Here is a 14,789-nt window from a genome sequence, read left to right as displayed (position 1 = left end):
TTGTAGGTTTGATAGCTGGTCAGGGTGCATGCAACCGATTAATGTTCCTCTCTCACATAGATGTTTCTTTCTCCCTCTCTCTCTCTCCACCTTCCTCTCTCCCTAAAATTAATAAGAACATTTTTTTTTAAAAAAAAACCAAACATGTAATTTTCAAAGTGTATAAACTACAAGAATTGAAATAGACTCCCTTACTTCAAAACAAAACTCATTAATCCATCATCATGGACAATAAATTCTCCTTTTGGTTTTGATCAGAACTACTGCAGGAGAAAATGAGCTATCAACTTTCCATGTGTCAAGTCTTCAAGACTTGAAAGTGCATGTAAGTTATTCTTTAAGGCTAAATTAAATTAAATTCATAGCATTTTAAAAATAAAATTTCAAAAAAGAATTAAAGTACATCAGGAATCTATGTTTTAGTTATCTCAAGAAAGGTTTTTCTCTCCAAATTAAATATAATTTATGAAAATGTGGCAACATATTTTCTGAAGACATTAAAGATACCATTACTGACTCCTACTTTGAGAAACGTGACATAATCAACATTTCCCCTTCCTCTTCTGGAAATAATCCAAAAAGCAAAATCAAAAATTCCTTTTCTGGTAAAACTAAAATATAGCTAAAACCCAACCCTCAAAATATGTGTTAGGCTCCCAAAAGCAATGGAAATCATGCAGGGACTAAAAAGAGTGGAAGCAAAGAAGAAAAATGGCTTATCTCACAAAGAGTTAGCAAGAGAAACTTCTCAAAGTGTAATAAAGCCTTGTTTATCACAATGAAAATAAGACATACATGCTATAGGCAGAAACTGCTTAGTTTGGTCCCATCAATGACACAGAGAAGGCAGAGCTTAAAGAGAAATCATTCATTCATTCTGCCAAACTTAAGCGCTCTCTTTCCAACAACCACATAAGCCCTATCCAATTTATTGAAATGTTTTTAGGTGAGATTTAAATACTATATAAAACTAAAAATGAAAAGATATATAGGTCTCAATATTTATAACTATGTTGACTATTTTGTCTGTTTATTTAACTATCAAAGGTTTTAGCAAGACTAATCTTCATATTCAGACAGAAGAAGAATGATTTATTTTGATATAAGGCAGGCATCAAGCTTTATATTTAATTTTTATCTATTTTTCAGTATAACTCAACACCATTTCCCCCCCAATGATTTGAAATGTCATCTCTATCATATATAAAAACCATACATAAAAAATCATTTGGGGATTTATTTCTGGATTCTGTCTCTCTTTCTTTGGTCTCTGTCTCTATTTATACGCTGTACCAAACTTTTAATTAATAAAGTTTTATAATGAATTTGATGCCTCATAGGCCTCTGCTTCTCATTCTTCTCCTTTTTTAGAATTTCCAAAACGATTTTTAGGTGCTTATTTTTCCATTAAAAATTATAGAAGTGTGCACTGATTTTTAAAGCATTGTTATTTTTATTATGATAACATATTTTTTAGATTAATTCAGGGAGAACTGATCTCATTACAATATTGAGTCTTCAAATCAAAGAATAGGATGTGTCTCTTAATTATGTCTCAGTACATAATTCTTTAAGTATAAAATCTATCAAGTGAATATCTATCAATATTCAAATATTATCAATATTGCAAAGGGAATACTTGCATAATGATTTTCTTATCTACCAAAGTAAATACAGTTTACTTTTGACAACACAGATTTGAACTATGTGGGTCCACTTATATGTGGAATTTTTTTCAATAAATGTTATTTTCTCTTCCTTATTATTTTCTTAATAACATTTTCTTTTCTCTAGCTCACTTTAAGAATACAGTATAATACACATAACACACAAAATATGTATTAATCAACTATTTATGTTATCATTAAGGCTTCCTGGCAATAGTAGGCTATTAGTAGTTAAAACTTTGGGGGGTCAAAAGCTATATGTGGATGGATTTCTAGCTGCATCGGAGTGGGAGGGGGGGCGGCGGGGAAGAGTCAATTATATCCTCCTTGAGTAAAAATATCAGGAAATGTTCACAGATATCTTCTCCTTTAAAAGCCAACTATAGTTGATGAGAGATACTTTGTATTCTTATTGGAGTGCCATGAAACAAATATTTAACTTTCTTCAATAGGCTACAAATGATCACTTCTCAGCCTTTTGGCTGAAATCAAGCCAAGTACCTGTTTTTATCAGTGTAAAAGACTACAAATTATGTTTTTCAACCTTCTAGCTGGATTGAGAAAATGTTACTAGCTAGTTGGAAGAAGGAGGTGTGTGAAAGAGGCATAAAAATTATACAATATCAAAGCCCTAACCTCAAATGGCTTTCAATTTAGTACAACAGGGATTTTCAACCAGTATGCCACATCATACTGGTATGGCACAAGAATTTGTAAAACATGCAATACCTGATTATTTAGTCAGGAGTACTGACCTCTTTCCCCTTACACTGTCAAATAAAAAATGACAACAGCCAACACAACAATAGCGGTCTGGTGTGAATAAATCAATATTATACCTTTTTCATTTTTTTTTGTCAGATAGGCAAAAGATTATTCTTTGGTGTGTCACGTAATTTTAGTAATTAGTTTATGTGTGCCATGAGATGAAAAAGGTTGAAAATCACTGTGGCAGAAAAACATTGCTTGTAGAGTCTGTCAAGATAGAGACAAAGCTTCATGGTTGTTCGCTCTTAGAAAATTAACCAACTCTCGAGGTAATGCATATCTGCCAGCATAATGTAGAAATACAAAAATTTAACTGTAACCCCTATCTTCCCCCTCACTAAGCATTAATACTCCTATGAAATAAGGTCAGCATTTATACTATAATTTCATTTTAGTAAGAGTTGCAAAGATCAGAGACATATATATTATTGAATCTGAAGGCAGAAAAACAATAGGTTGAAATCACAGCAAGTTTCTCCATATTACAACCTGAAAAGAAGATATAATAAAACCTCAAAGCATCTTATGTAATATATTGACAATCTACCATAAAAGACAATTTTGAAACAGTTATGATTATGCAATATATGCTTAGCCCTGAATCCATGACTTCTCAGTCCAGTAAAAGTATTTGGAAAACCTGGACTCAAGAGATAGTCACTTTTTGCACTTATTGAATAGATTTTTAAGCTGTGCAATCAATGAAGACAGTGATAAGTAAAGCAATACATTTTATTGCTCCTTTTGTCTCCATTTCTTTAAGCAAACCCTCAAAACTTTTATTTCCAAGGGAAAAGAGTCCAGGGATAAGCTTGAGCAATACTCACACTACACACAAAAGAAAACGTCCTTTGGTAAGTCTTCTTCTATCTACCATAACATCCACTTTCACGTTGTATTTTATTTCATGCTTTTTTGACTGTCATCAATCAGAAGGACAATTCTATTCTTTGTTGGGTAACTGTTCTATGCTTCCAAGAGAGAAAAGTTCACTGAAATAGAAGCTGCAGCAGTTGAGAACCAGGTCACAGATATGAATGAGACAAAGTGAGAAATGGCTCTGAAGCTTAGCCAGCCAAGAAATACTAGATGCAGGTGATGCAGAACAGTCAGAGGACACAGTAAGAAGAATAAAGCTTCATACTCAAAATAGTAGAAAGATCAAAATGAAGAAAAACAAATATTTTTAAATAATTGAAATTTTTCTACTTTTAAAAACAATTAGTATACGATTTGCAAAAAAAAAAAAAAAAAAGTCTTCTGAATCATAACAACAGTTCCAGAAAATCAGTTTGTGGGTAGCCATTAAAATTAGCACAGTAATGCTAATTCCCTTTCCAAATTTCTTTTCTCCCCTCTTTTTATGAAAAAATACAAGGAAAATGAGAGAAAGCCACACAGCATTATAAAGTCTGCTACTAGACTTAAAGTAAGAAGCATTCCAAAAGATTTCCAAAGAAAAATAAAATGGCAAGACATTTATTCTGTAATGGTATGCCCTCAATTTTTGGTTCTTTTTTCTACCTACAAAGTTAAAATTTTATGAGCTCCAGGCGTTCCAATTGGAAAATATACCTTGCACTAAAGACTAAAGAGACAAAAAAATTTATTATAGTAATCCCTAAGAAAAAGATCCTATCCTTCCCCCCATGTCAAACCAAAAAAACTAAGAATCACAACCTTGATTCCTCCTTTTCCCTTACCTCTTATTTTCTACCATCAAACTATCTCAGTTTTACTTCCAAAACACAAGTCATCTACACATCTCCACTGCCACTGGGCAATCCAAGCCATCTTCCATTTTTAGATTACTTCTATAATAGCCTCCTCCCCATTTCTACTCTTGTCCTCCTCTTAATCTCTACAAAGCAGCACACATGATCCTTTTAAGTTAAATCACAAGCCATTCTTCCATTAAAACCTTTACAAACTTCACATTTCATCCAAAATGAAATTCCAACTTTTCTCCATGATTCTCCATGATCTAGATCCTGCCTGATTCTGCAAGCTCGCTTCTTCTCCATTACAAATGCCAGATATACCTATCTTTTTGACCCTTAAATAAGTCATGCTCTTACTTTACAGAGTTTACATTTTTTGTTCTCTCTTCTTATACAGGAGAATTACTAGAAAGATCTCTCAACTCTTGAATTTTGGTGTTGTTTTTAGGACTTAAAGAACACATTGAGCCCAGCTGGTATGGCTCAATGGTTGAGCGCCAATCTGTGAACCAGGAGGTCATGGTTAGATTCCCACGCAGGGCACATGCCCAGGTTGCGAGCTCAATCCCCAGTAGGGGGTTGTGCATGAGGCAGCCGATCAATGGTTCTCTCTAATCACTGTTTCTATCTCTCTCCCTCTCCCTTTCTCTCTCTGAAATCAATAAAAACATATTTACAAACAAATAAATAAAATAGAAAGATTATCCTAGTGGGTCTAATATAATCTGTTAAACCCTTAAAAGCAGAGCTTTCTACACCCGAGGGCAGAATACAGCAGAAGAGTCAGAGAGATACGGCAGAAGTTGAATGAAGATTCTCCCCTAAGAGACCCTAGATAAGATCCCAGACCAGCTAATAACCTTGTCTTAGACCTGTAAGACCCTATACAGGGAACCAGTCAAGCCTTCTGTTTTCACCTGCACAACTGTAATACAACAAATGGGTGTTGCTTTAAGCCACTAAGTTTGTGGCAGCAATAGAAAATGAATACAAAGGCCATTCCCTGACCCCCACCTCCTCCCCAGATTGTTTGAGGGCCCCTGTTAATCCTCCCATAGCATTTGGCACTTCTTTTTCATAATATTCATCATACTTAGTACTTAATTTAATGTATGCTGTCTAAACTCTACAGTCAAAAATTTTGTATTTTTGTGTACCATACACCATTATAATCCAATGTCTATGCAGTTGGTACCCATAAAGGTGTATTGACTGAATGGACAAATTTTTTATTCAATTCTCAATCACATTACATCTTCTGTAGTGTACTAAATTATAAAATATATCTATCATAAGGGCCAATTGTTTTATAGCAGTGATTAAAAAGAGGGGAAAACAAGTAGAATGAATGGAATATATTCAGAATCATTGGGGCAGTTTTTCTTTTTGTTTTACAAACCCTCCCTCACTTGCCACTACCCACAATTTGAAATGCCCATTCCATGCCCAATACACATAGGGAAGATTGACCTCTATTAGAGAATCACAAAAGATTGCCAGAGTCTTTATTACTAATGTCACTGGGTCATATTCCTCAGGTATGCTGAACTATATGAAAAGGCTTAAAACATCATTTTACTTTTTTAAAGAAATATTTTTCAAAATGCAAAAACAACACATATTTATTCAATCTGAGACATTGCTTTTTTCTAATTAAAAAAAGACTAAATATATTAAAACTGTCTAATCATAAAGAGGAAAGGTCAACAAAAAGAACAATTTACTTACATCAATGGGAAAGTAAAAAATGGGAGTGTCATGGCAAGTCTTGCTGTAAGTTCATCGGGAAGATACCACAAGTATACAATTAAACATGTAAACAGATAAAGAATTGAGGAGTAAAGAATTAATCTTCCAACCCATAATTTTTGTAGTCTCTGATTTTTTTCCCTAAATTCTTCCAATGCTTGAATTTCCTGTTAAGAGAAAATTATTTTATACTATTTAATCTCAAATTTCCTAAACATGTTGACAAAAATTTTTCACATGATAGAGATTATATAGAAAGAACTCTTAAATTTCAATGAAATAGAATATCTTAATATTTTAAAATAGAACATAATATGAAAAACTAAAATTAAAAATAAATAAAAATACCTATTCTGACAAATCACTTTTTTAAATGCAATATTTTTTTTTCTTTTTTTTTTAAAATATATTTTATTGATTTTGTACAGAGAGGAAGGGAGAGGGATAGAGAGTTAGAACCATCGATGAGAGAGAAACATCGATCAGCTGCCTCCTGCACACTTCCCACTGGGGATGTGCCCGCAACCAAGGTACATGCCCTTGACCGGAATCGAACCTGGGACCCTTGAGTCCGCAGGCTGATGCTCTATCCACTGAGCCAAACCGGTCAGGGCAAATGCAATATTTTAAGATACTATTTTTAACCTATCAAAAATTGGAGGTTTGAAACTAGCATCAATAAATAGTATTAAATCAAATAATAATTCTCCTGTATAAGGTCTATAAAATATTTGGCTATAAAAAGAATTAATAAATATTGAAACAGTGATCTATACTATATTTTTCAATCCATTCATCACTCTCAGTATTCCCAAGAAATAGCCATTTTTAATAATCATAGAAAGCATAAAAAGCTGTGAAGTTTGCAGACTAATAAAAATTGTTGCAGACTATTTTATAATCTACTTTATCCACCTGTAACATTGATTTACACAACGCTGTACACATCTAATTCCATTAGAACAGGCTCTATTGCTTGGCACAATCTTAAATCAGTGATAGACTGGATTTTTTTGAGATTATGTAACATCAGAGTTTTCATGCTTACTCTCTATCATCTCTAAATTCCCATACCAGATCCAGTCTCCAAAATAATATATACTAAAATAGTATTTACATAATACCTAAGATGGATTTAAAACACCCCAGAGACAAAGAACTTACCTTATCTATATTTTCCAGAACTTCTACAGTTGAAGGTTTTGTCTGTTACAGAAACAGAAATGAGACACAGCATTAAAACTTGTTATTGCAAATTTAGAAACACCTTGATTTACATAATCATAAAAGAACACTTTAACCGAAAATTGTTTTTTCAAATGCTGTCAAACTATATATATATTCCTGTTTATTTATAAATAAAATTTAGATTTAAATAAAAATTATAAACAAGACTATATAAATAAGATTAAATAAGCATTTTTCACTTAACATCTTTTTAGCCCTAGAAGTACCTTTAACTGATAGCTCCATTTTTACCATTCTTAAACACAACAGAACATATTTTTATCAAGAGAAACAAATTTTCCTCCAAGAAAATTTTCTTAGATATTATTCAAAAAAAATCATATATTAAAAATTCAAGACTAAAATTAGTCTGATTTTCTATTGCTAAAACGTCAGTTAGGACTCTGGAGGTCTAAATCATTCTGAATTCCTAAAGTACTTCTCTGAAGATCAGATTTTAAAAAGGCATCTAAAAATACTTCATTAAAGCAGAGCTTGTTTGTTAAAGTGTTTTTAATACCACCTAGAATAAAAACCAGCCAAAATGACTCATACAACACTTGAGAAAATGTTTACCAATTATATACTCAACAATCTAAGTGGGTAATGAATATCAATTCATTGTAGTTCCCACAAGAGTTGTTAACATTAGGTTGAACCATATGAAATTGGTATTTATTTAAGTCAAAGCTGTTGAAAATTGGCAATTTCATATGGTCCAACCTAACACAAGAGACAAAAAAATAGATAAATTTGATCTTCTGTAAAAAGGTTTCTAAAGGAGGGCAGGGGTAAATATAATGCCAATCCAAAACAGAGCAGTTCCAGCAATAGCTGAAAACTAAATTGTGTACCAAGTATTACTAGACTCCATTATTATGGTAAAAAGGAGTCTAAAATAAGCAAAGTAATTTTTCCTAGACCAGTGATGGCGAACCTTTTGAGCTCGGCGTGTCAGCATTTTGAAAAACCCTAACTTAACTCTGGTGCCGTGTCACATATAGAAATTTTTTGATATTTGCAACCATAGTAAAACAAAGATTTATATTTTTGATATTTATTTTTTATATTTAAATGCCATTTAACAAAGAAAAATCAACCAAAATAATGAGTTCGCGTGTCACCTCTGACACGCGTGTCATAGGTTCGCCATCATTGTCCTAGACTATATTACCTCCTCTTATATTAGAGAAGAATATTTATCAATGTATTTTATATTTTCTAGCTCTATAGTTGAGCTATTTCCTCTAGAGAATTAACCAATTAAAATCAGACTGCATTTTTAAATCTGTTTAACCTATATTTCCTGAAAGTATATTTAGTGTGACTTCAATAAATATTTGCAACAAGTTTTAAGCAAAGAAATATAACCTGTAAAAATGTAAGTACTGTATCAAATACTATTTTCAACTATCTTTCAAATAAGATTGAAATTTAGGTATTATGAGAAAAAAACAAGAAAAGATAACTACTCATACATGAATACATAGAGAAATAAAAACAATTCATAAGTCAGAATGAAATAATTGTTAAACAGAGACATTAGACACCTATATAGCAAGTAGAACTCTGAAGTCCAAATAAAAAACTAATTTGTAAGAGAAGAAAAATTAGAGTCAGGGATAATATCAAACTACTATTCAAGTCTACATCACAAATGAGACTCTCACAAATAACTTTATTGGACACTTTCATATCAGACTAAAAAACTGACTGGAAAGAAAAGTTAACTTACCCTCCATCGGGAAAATAATCCACCCATCTTTTAATTGTAGAAACTGGGCACAATGATAAATATCATCAATTGTCCAAAGAAATTCACAGCTAGAAATAAAACAAGCACTTAAAAAATTTAAGTTACAACACACAGCCTATCCACTATAATTTAGATGTTGTAGTACTCCTTAAAAATACTATAGAAGATTGATTTCCTTGGACTCCACTTATGTGAAATTTTAATTTAGACAGTCTTGGGATAGAGTCCATCTTTTAAAAAATCCTTTCTTCCAAGCTAGGACATATTTAAAAGTGAAGATAAAGCTGAAAAAGCTTTTTAATGGCAAGGCATTTTAGAAGTGTATATTCTTACTACTTTGCAATTTTCTGTTCTTTAAAGTAAGTCCCCCGTATTGTTCTTGTCAGAAAAGTTTTAATCTATTATTTTCATTCTACATGACTAAACACAACTTTTTCTTTCAGCTGTCTCCAACTAGTTATTTGAAATTAAAGGTATTTTACAATGTTTAGAATAGTATCACCTTACAAGTAATAATATAGAAATCCAACTGGATTTGAATTAGAAAACAAGGTTTTCAAGGCTACCTGTGACCTTGAGTAAATCATTTCATGTTTCTGAACCTTAATTTTCTTTTCTGTAAGTTAGAGTTAATGCTATCACTTTTCACAGAATAGCCTTCATTGTTACCATTTTACAAGAAAATTAAGTTAAAGAGGTTTAGTGATTTGTCCAATAGCTCAGAAAAAAACATGGCCAAAAGCCACTCTATCTTCAGAGTTCTCATCTGTTCACTACTGTTTAAAACCCAAATAAACATTTCTCTCTAAAACTGTATCTAAGTCCCCCTCAAGTTAGTTGATCTTCATGTCAGCTATCTGTATAGCCTCTTCATTTAATTGTTTTTCTATTACTCTGAAATGTATCCTAATATTACCATATGCTTGAAAATGTATCAGCAATTATATTCTAAATCAATATACCAGTCAATAATTATACAATTTTTTATTCTTTAAAGTTGAACCAGTGAAAGTACACTTTCAAACTTATATATATTTTACCAGGTTATAGTTACATACTGCCAATGTATAAAACTATTTCATTTCCATAAAATAAAAAGTTAGGTCATGATTCTTAACAATTTTTAAACCATATATGTAATAAAAAAATAATAATAATAACGCCAGTACCAAGTAAGTACTCCCTGCAACACTACTAATAGGCTAGAATTAGCATAAGCCATATCTATCTTGGACTTTTTTGGTTAGAGAAGTAACAAAGAGCCTAACTATAAAATACTTTCACTTACAGAATAATTTTTACAGACAGAAATAACTATAATCTCTCCCAAAATTTTTTGAAGTTTATAAATATAACGAATGTTATAAGCCATATTTAAGTTGCAATCTAAATATTATTAATCCTTCAATATTAACTCAATATTTAAATTTCTAAATGCAGTTGTAGGAAATCCAGGAACTTTAATGAATGAAAGTATACATTTCTGAGTTAAGACATTAAATAGACCTTAAAACGTTCTTAAGATGCTAAAAAATAATCAAGAAAGATGACTGGGAAGGGGAGATTCAGATGAACAACTTTAAGTTGGTATTTTCAAAGTATACATCATCCCATTATTTTGAAACTAATGTATGGTTATCTAGTTTTGTACACAACTGACCTACACATTTTGATTTGTAACAGACTTACATGCCAAGTTAAGTTTGTAGCCATCACAAATCAGAATTTTTAATATTTGAAAGTAATAACAACAATGATAGTATCAGTTAAACACTTGCTAAGCACTTACACTCTAGCAGGCCCTAAAATAAATGCTTTATTACATGAATGTTATCATTTAGATACTACTATTGCTCCATTTTATAAATGAGGAAACTGAGGCTAGGGAAGTGAAGTAATTTATTAAGGCCCCAAAGATATTAGAGCCAGACACATTTTAGTTTTGATTTTTTTAAAGCAACCAGTTAACACAAAATCAGAAATAAAGTCTAGTTTATATATGTGATTGAACTATCTATAATAATAAAAGGGTAATATGCTAATTAGACCAGATGTCTTCCTGAAGTCATTCCGGACATCCTTCCTGACCAAGCCGGGGCCAGAGGGAAGCCAGCCTGGGTCCTGGGTGCCTGTGGGCGGCCCGAGGGAAGCCAGCACAGGTCCCGGGTGCCTGCGGGCGGCCGGAGGAGGGCAGCAGCAAGGGTCCCAGGTTCCAGGGTCCCAGGTGCCAGCAGCCAGGGGAAGAAAGGCCTACTCTTGCACGAATTTTCGTGCATCGGGCCTCTAGTTTATATATAAAATACATGAAAGCACCTGTGCCATTCTCATATAGCTGGTAAACAGAGATACTGAAGTGGAAAATAAGTTATAAACACAGGAGACAGTGTTAGTATAGTATATCATGTAGCCCAATTCCTTCATTTGATTAACTTTGAATGCATAAATCTGCGTGGAAGAGATGCTAATGGTTTGCCAAAATCATGCAACTCCAGCTAGAAGCAGAACTGACACTAGAAACCTGCAGGCACTTCCTTTGTTTATTGTATAGCACTTTTAAAGTAAGTATAATGTGAAATATATGCATAAAATTGTAATTAATACTGATTTTGACATCAATTATTTGCTTGGAGAATTGTTTTGGAATTAATGAAATAAACTATGGCTTAGCCTTCAAGATCCCTGAAGCAGAGGATTGTGCTTTTCAATTTGTCCTCTAAAACATTAGAGTAACAGTCATTAAGTGCCATATCTATGCTTTTAGGCTCATAATCAAAAAACCAGTAAACCCTCATTATTCCAGCAATTTTCCTATCAATTTCTGGTATTTGTTCAAGAAGCTAACTTACTATAATGCACATGTAATGTTATAAAGATATAAAAGTATAACAAAGTTAAATAAATCAACTATTTCTCTATAGCTTTAATTTCATACCTCTTCTATTTTCAAACACTTTTTCCCTCCTTGCCACCCAAACATCTTAATTCCAACTCCTGTGACCCATTACTTACTATAAAACCTTGGGCAAATAGGTTACCCTCAGTTACTCAATATCTTCATCTTCAAAGGAGGGATAGTTAAAGACCCTCTTAAATGTTGAAAGGCTTAAATGACATCATGCCTTCAAAACGATTTATAACAGTGCCTGACCCAAATTAATTTCTCAATACAAATTGTTGTTTTAACTGCTATGATCATTGCTGTTTTCTAGCCCATCTCTGCTTCCTTTCAACACATGGAAATTACATTGGGACCAAATAACTAGCATTTCTTTCTGAAGCATAAATCAATGTGCTTGTCCTTGAGTAGACAGATGGCTCAATTTCAAGTGGCTTATCCCCAAGAACTCTTCCATGAACATGTACAGAGAGTCTCTTTCCACTCTGATACCATAATGGGACTTGACATGACCTTACAAGCTAGGTGCATCTAATATGTTTTCAATGAATAATAATGCCCCCACAGTACATGATGTTTTTTTCTATTGACTGCAATTCACACTCAGGTTTGGATGTCAAAATTTAAAATCTTGGGGCATGTTATTTTTAGATTTTTCAGCTCATTTCAAGTCATATTAAAATAATGGAGTAAAAAAAGTCTAGGTTCAAAATATGACTCAAGCACATACTAGCTATGTGATCTTGGGTAAATTAAATTCTAAGCCTCAGTTTCTGCATTTGTAAAGTGGCAAAAATATCTATACTTCACAGAATTATTGTATGAATTGAATGAAATTATATATCACTTGGTACAGTATCCAACAAATTTTAAGTGCATTGTAGCCATTGTCATTACAATTACCAGAAAACACATGTAGTACAGACAGTACTTCTAATATGAACACATTTCTTTCTAACTTCCTATAAAGAACCTGCTTCATTATTTTAAAATTGAAAAATAAAATTGCAGTTTGTTTTTACTGAAACTGTATTGCTCTCATTTTTAGTATAAAAAATAAAGCAAAATACTCTGCAGATTCTTCCATTAAAATAACATGTAGGCCTTTAAAAGCAAAGGAAGTTTAGTGTTATGTTTATCAAGTTTAAAACTTAAGTAGAAACTACTCAATCACTATCAACAGTACCTCTATAACACAGTGTTGTACTATTCAATTTAAGATTAAAAGTGGTCTGTTCCAAAACTCTAACTTTCGAGTACATAATTGAAAAGGCATTTCTGAAATATCCCAAACTGCCACATTTATTGCTTAAAAATAAAATTACTGAAAAGAAGTACACCTCCAAAAGCACTTTTACTAGATGATGATTACGTTCTGGTCTTCATGGTAGATCAATGTTCATTCTGAACTAAACACTACCAAAAATGATTATCTGATTAGAAAGTTTTTTTATATGAAGTTATGATAGCCAATAATGTCCTCCTCTTCTTATATCCTTTTCCAATTTAACAATACATAAACACTATATAAAATTCTAATTTTAAATGCATCACTCGTATTTTTTTTTTAAATGTGTTCAAAATCAACTTGGTCCTCCTAAAACGGAACTGTGGGGACAGCTGAGGATAAGAGATGAGCATTCCCTGCCAGTTTGAACATAAGCCTGAAATCAAGCTTATGCACATCCACACAAACCCCTGCAGAACAGGGTTAGTTCTGTCAGTGGTGACACCCAGGCCGCAGAGAAAGGAGAAAACAGTTGACACCAGGCATCACAAACCAGGAGCTCATTAGGAAAAGCCGACCATGGAAAAGTTGGTGAGTCACAGGTTTTACTTAGTCCGGCGAGGGAGCCGTCAGCAAAACGGAGCTCGCCGGTCCCAACTCCCTCTCCATCCCCACACACAGCATTAAAGAATGAAAACTGTTGCTCTTCTGCCATGCTCACGACAGCTGAGCGCCCCTGCCCGTGCCCCCACCCCCTCCGGGGCCCACCATTCCTCAGATCAGGACAACCGCCGCACACCGGCTTGCCTAAACTGTACACAATCCACGCCCACACGCCGGGGCCGGGCCGCGTGACACTGACAGTTTTCGGTCCCTCCCGATCTGTCCGACTCCGGGCGCCTCCGGGCAACTCAGAAAGTCGGGGTCGGACACTGAACGCCACGGCGCGGCGGAGGGCCTTCTGACCCTCCGCCTCCACGCAGGTGGGCCGCAGAGCCGATGCTCGCCTCGCCTCAGCCCCCACCACCCCGGGCGCCCCGCCCCACCCCACCGCGGCCGCGAACAGGGCTGGGCACCACCGCCCTGGGGGGGAAGGCAGGGGTCGCCCGCATTCCAAAACCGCCGCGGCCATTGTGCGGGGAAACCAAGGGCCCGGGCGGCGGGGCTGGGTCAGCGCGCAGCAGGGAGGGGGTTTGCCGGGCCGCCACCGCGGAGCGCTTAGGCCACTCGGCGGGGGCGGGGGCTGCGGGGAGGGCGAGCGCGGGCACCCGGAGCGTGTTTCCCAGGAAAAAGCTCAGCGCGCCTTCCCGCTGCCAAGCCCTCCCAAGTGCCCTCATTGTCAGCGCTTTACCGTCAAGAAGCGGGCACAGCCCGGCGCTGGCGTCCGCCTCGGCCAGCTTCGGCCGCCACCGCGCAGCCCGCCTCCGGAGCAGGCAGCAGCCGCCACTGACAGAGACAGCGGCCCGGCCAACTCCTTCCCATCAAACCCCGCGCTCCCGCCGCCGGCCAATCGGCGCCGCGGCCGGCGCGCGCCGCGCCGTCACGTGACTGTGAGCGGGCGGGCCATTGGGGAGGGCGAGCGGGCGGCTGTCCTGAGCGCGCCGCCCCCGGTGACTTCACAGCCAAAGCGGGTGCCGGTCGTCGCGTCTCGGAGGTGGGATGCTATGGATTTTGACTCTGACCGATACAGTTAGTTCTCCCTCTTCCTCTGCCTCCTCCTCTGCCTCTAAAGCCCTTTCTGCAGATCTCCTCGGAGAAGGAAAACGCCCGAAATTGG

General features: G+C 35.4%; 1 protein-coding gene across 2 annotated transcripts in view; it reads right to left on the bottom strand.

Moving 5' to 3' along the window:
- The window catches only part of LNPK (lunapark, ER junction formation factor), a 74,119-nt gene extending 59,641 nt beyond the window's left edge, over positions 1-14,478 (bottom strand). For both annotated transcript variants that reach the window (XM_070422710.1, XM_070422711.1), the window contains exons 1-4: positions 14,364-14,478; positions 8,868-8,956; positions 7,070-7,111; positions 5,885-6,072 (exon numbers count right to left, since the gene is read on the bottom strand). In XM_070422710.1, coding sequence (XP_070278811.1) covers positions 5,885-6,072; positions 7,070-7,111; positions 8,868-8,894 — 257 coding nt within the window. In that variant the 5' untranslated portion in view covers positions 8,895-8,956; positions 14,364-14,478. The remainder of the gene's footprint in view (positions 1-5,884; positions 6,073-7,069; positions 7,112-8,867; positions 8,957-14,363) is intronic.
- Positions 14,479-14,789: the final 311 nt, after the last annotated feature.

This window comes from Myotis yumanensis, unplaced genomic scaffold (genome assembly GCF_028538775.1).
Source record: "Myotis yumanensis isolate MYYU_CA2020_CCGP unplaced genomic scaffold, mMyoYum1.0.hap1 SCAF_8, whole genome shotgun sequence".
NCBI classification, from domain to species: Eukaryota; Metazoa; Chordata; class Mammalia; order Chiroptera; family Vespertilionidae; genus Myotis; species Myotis yumanensis.
The sequence above is the reverse complement of the archived record's forward strand: the minus strand, read 5'-3'. Positions and strand labels throughout refer to the sequence as shown.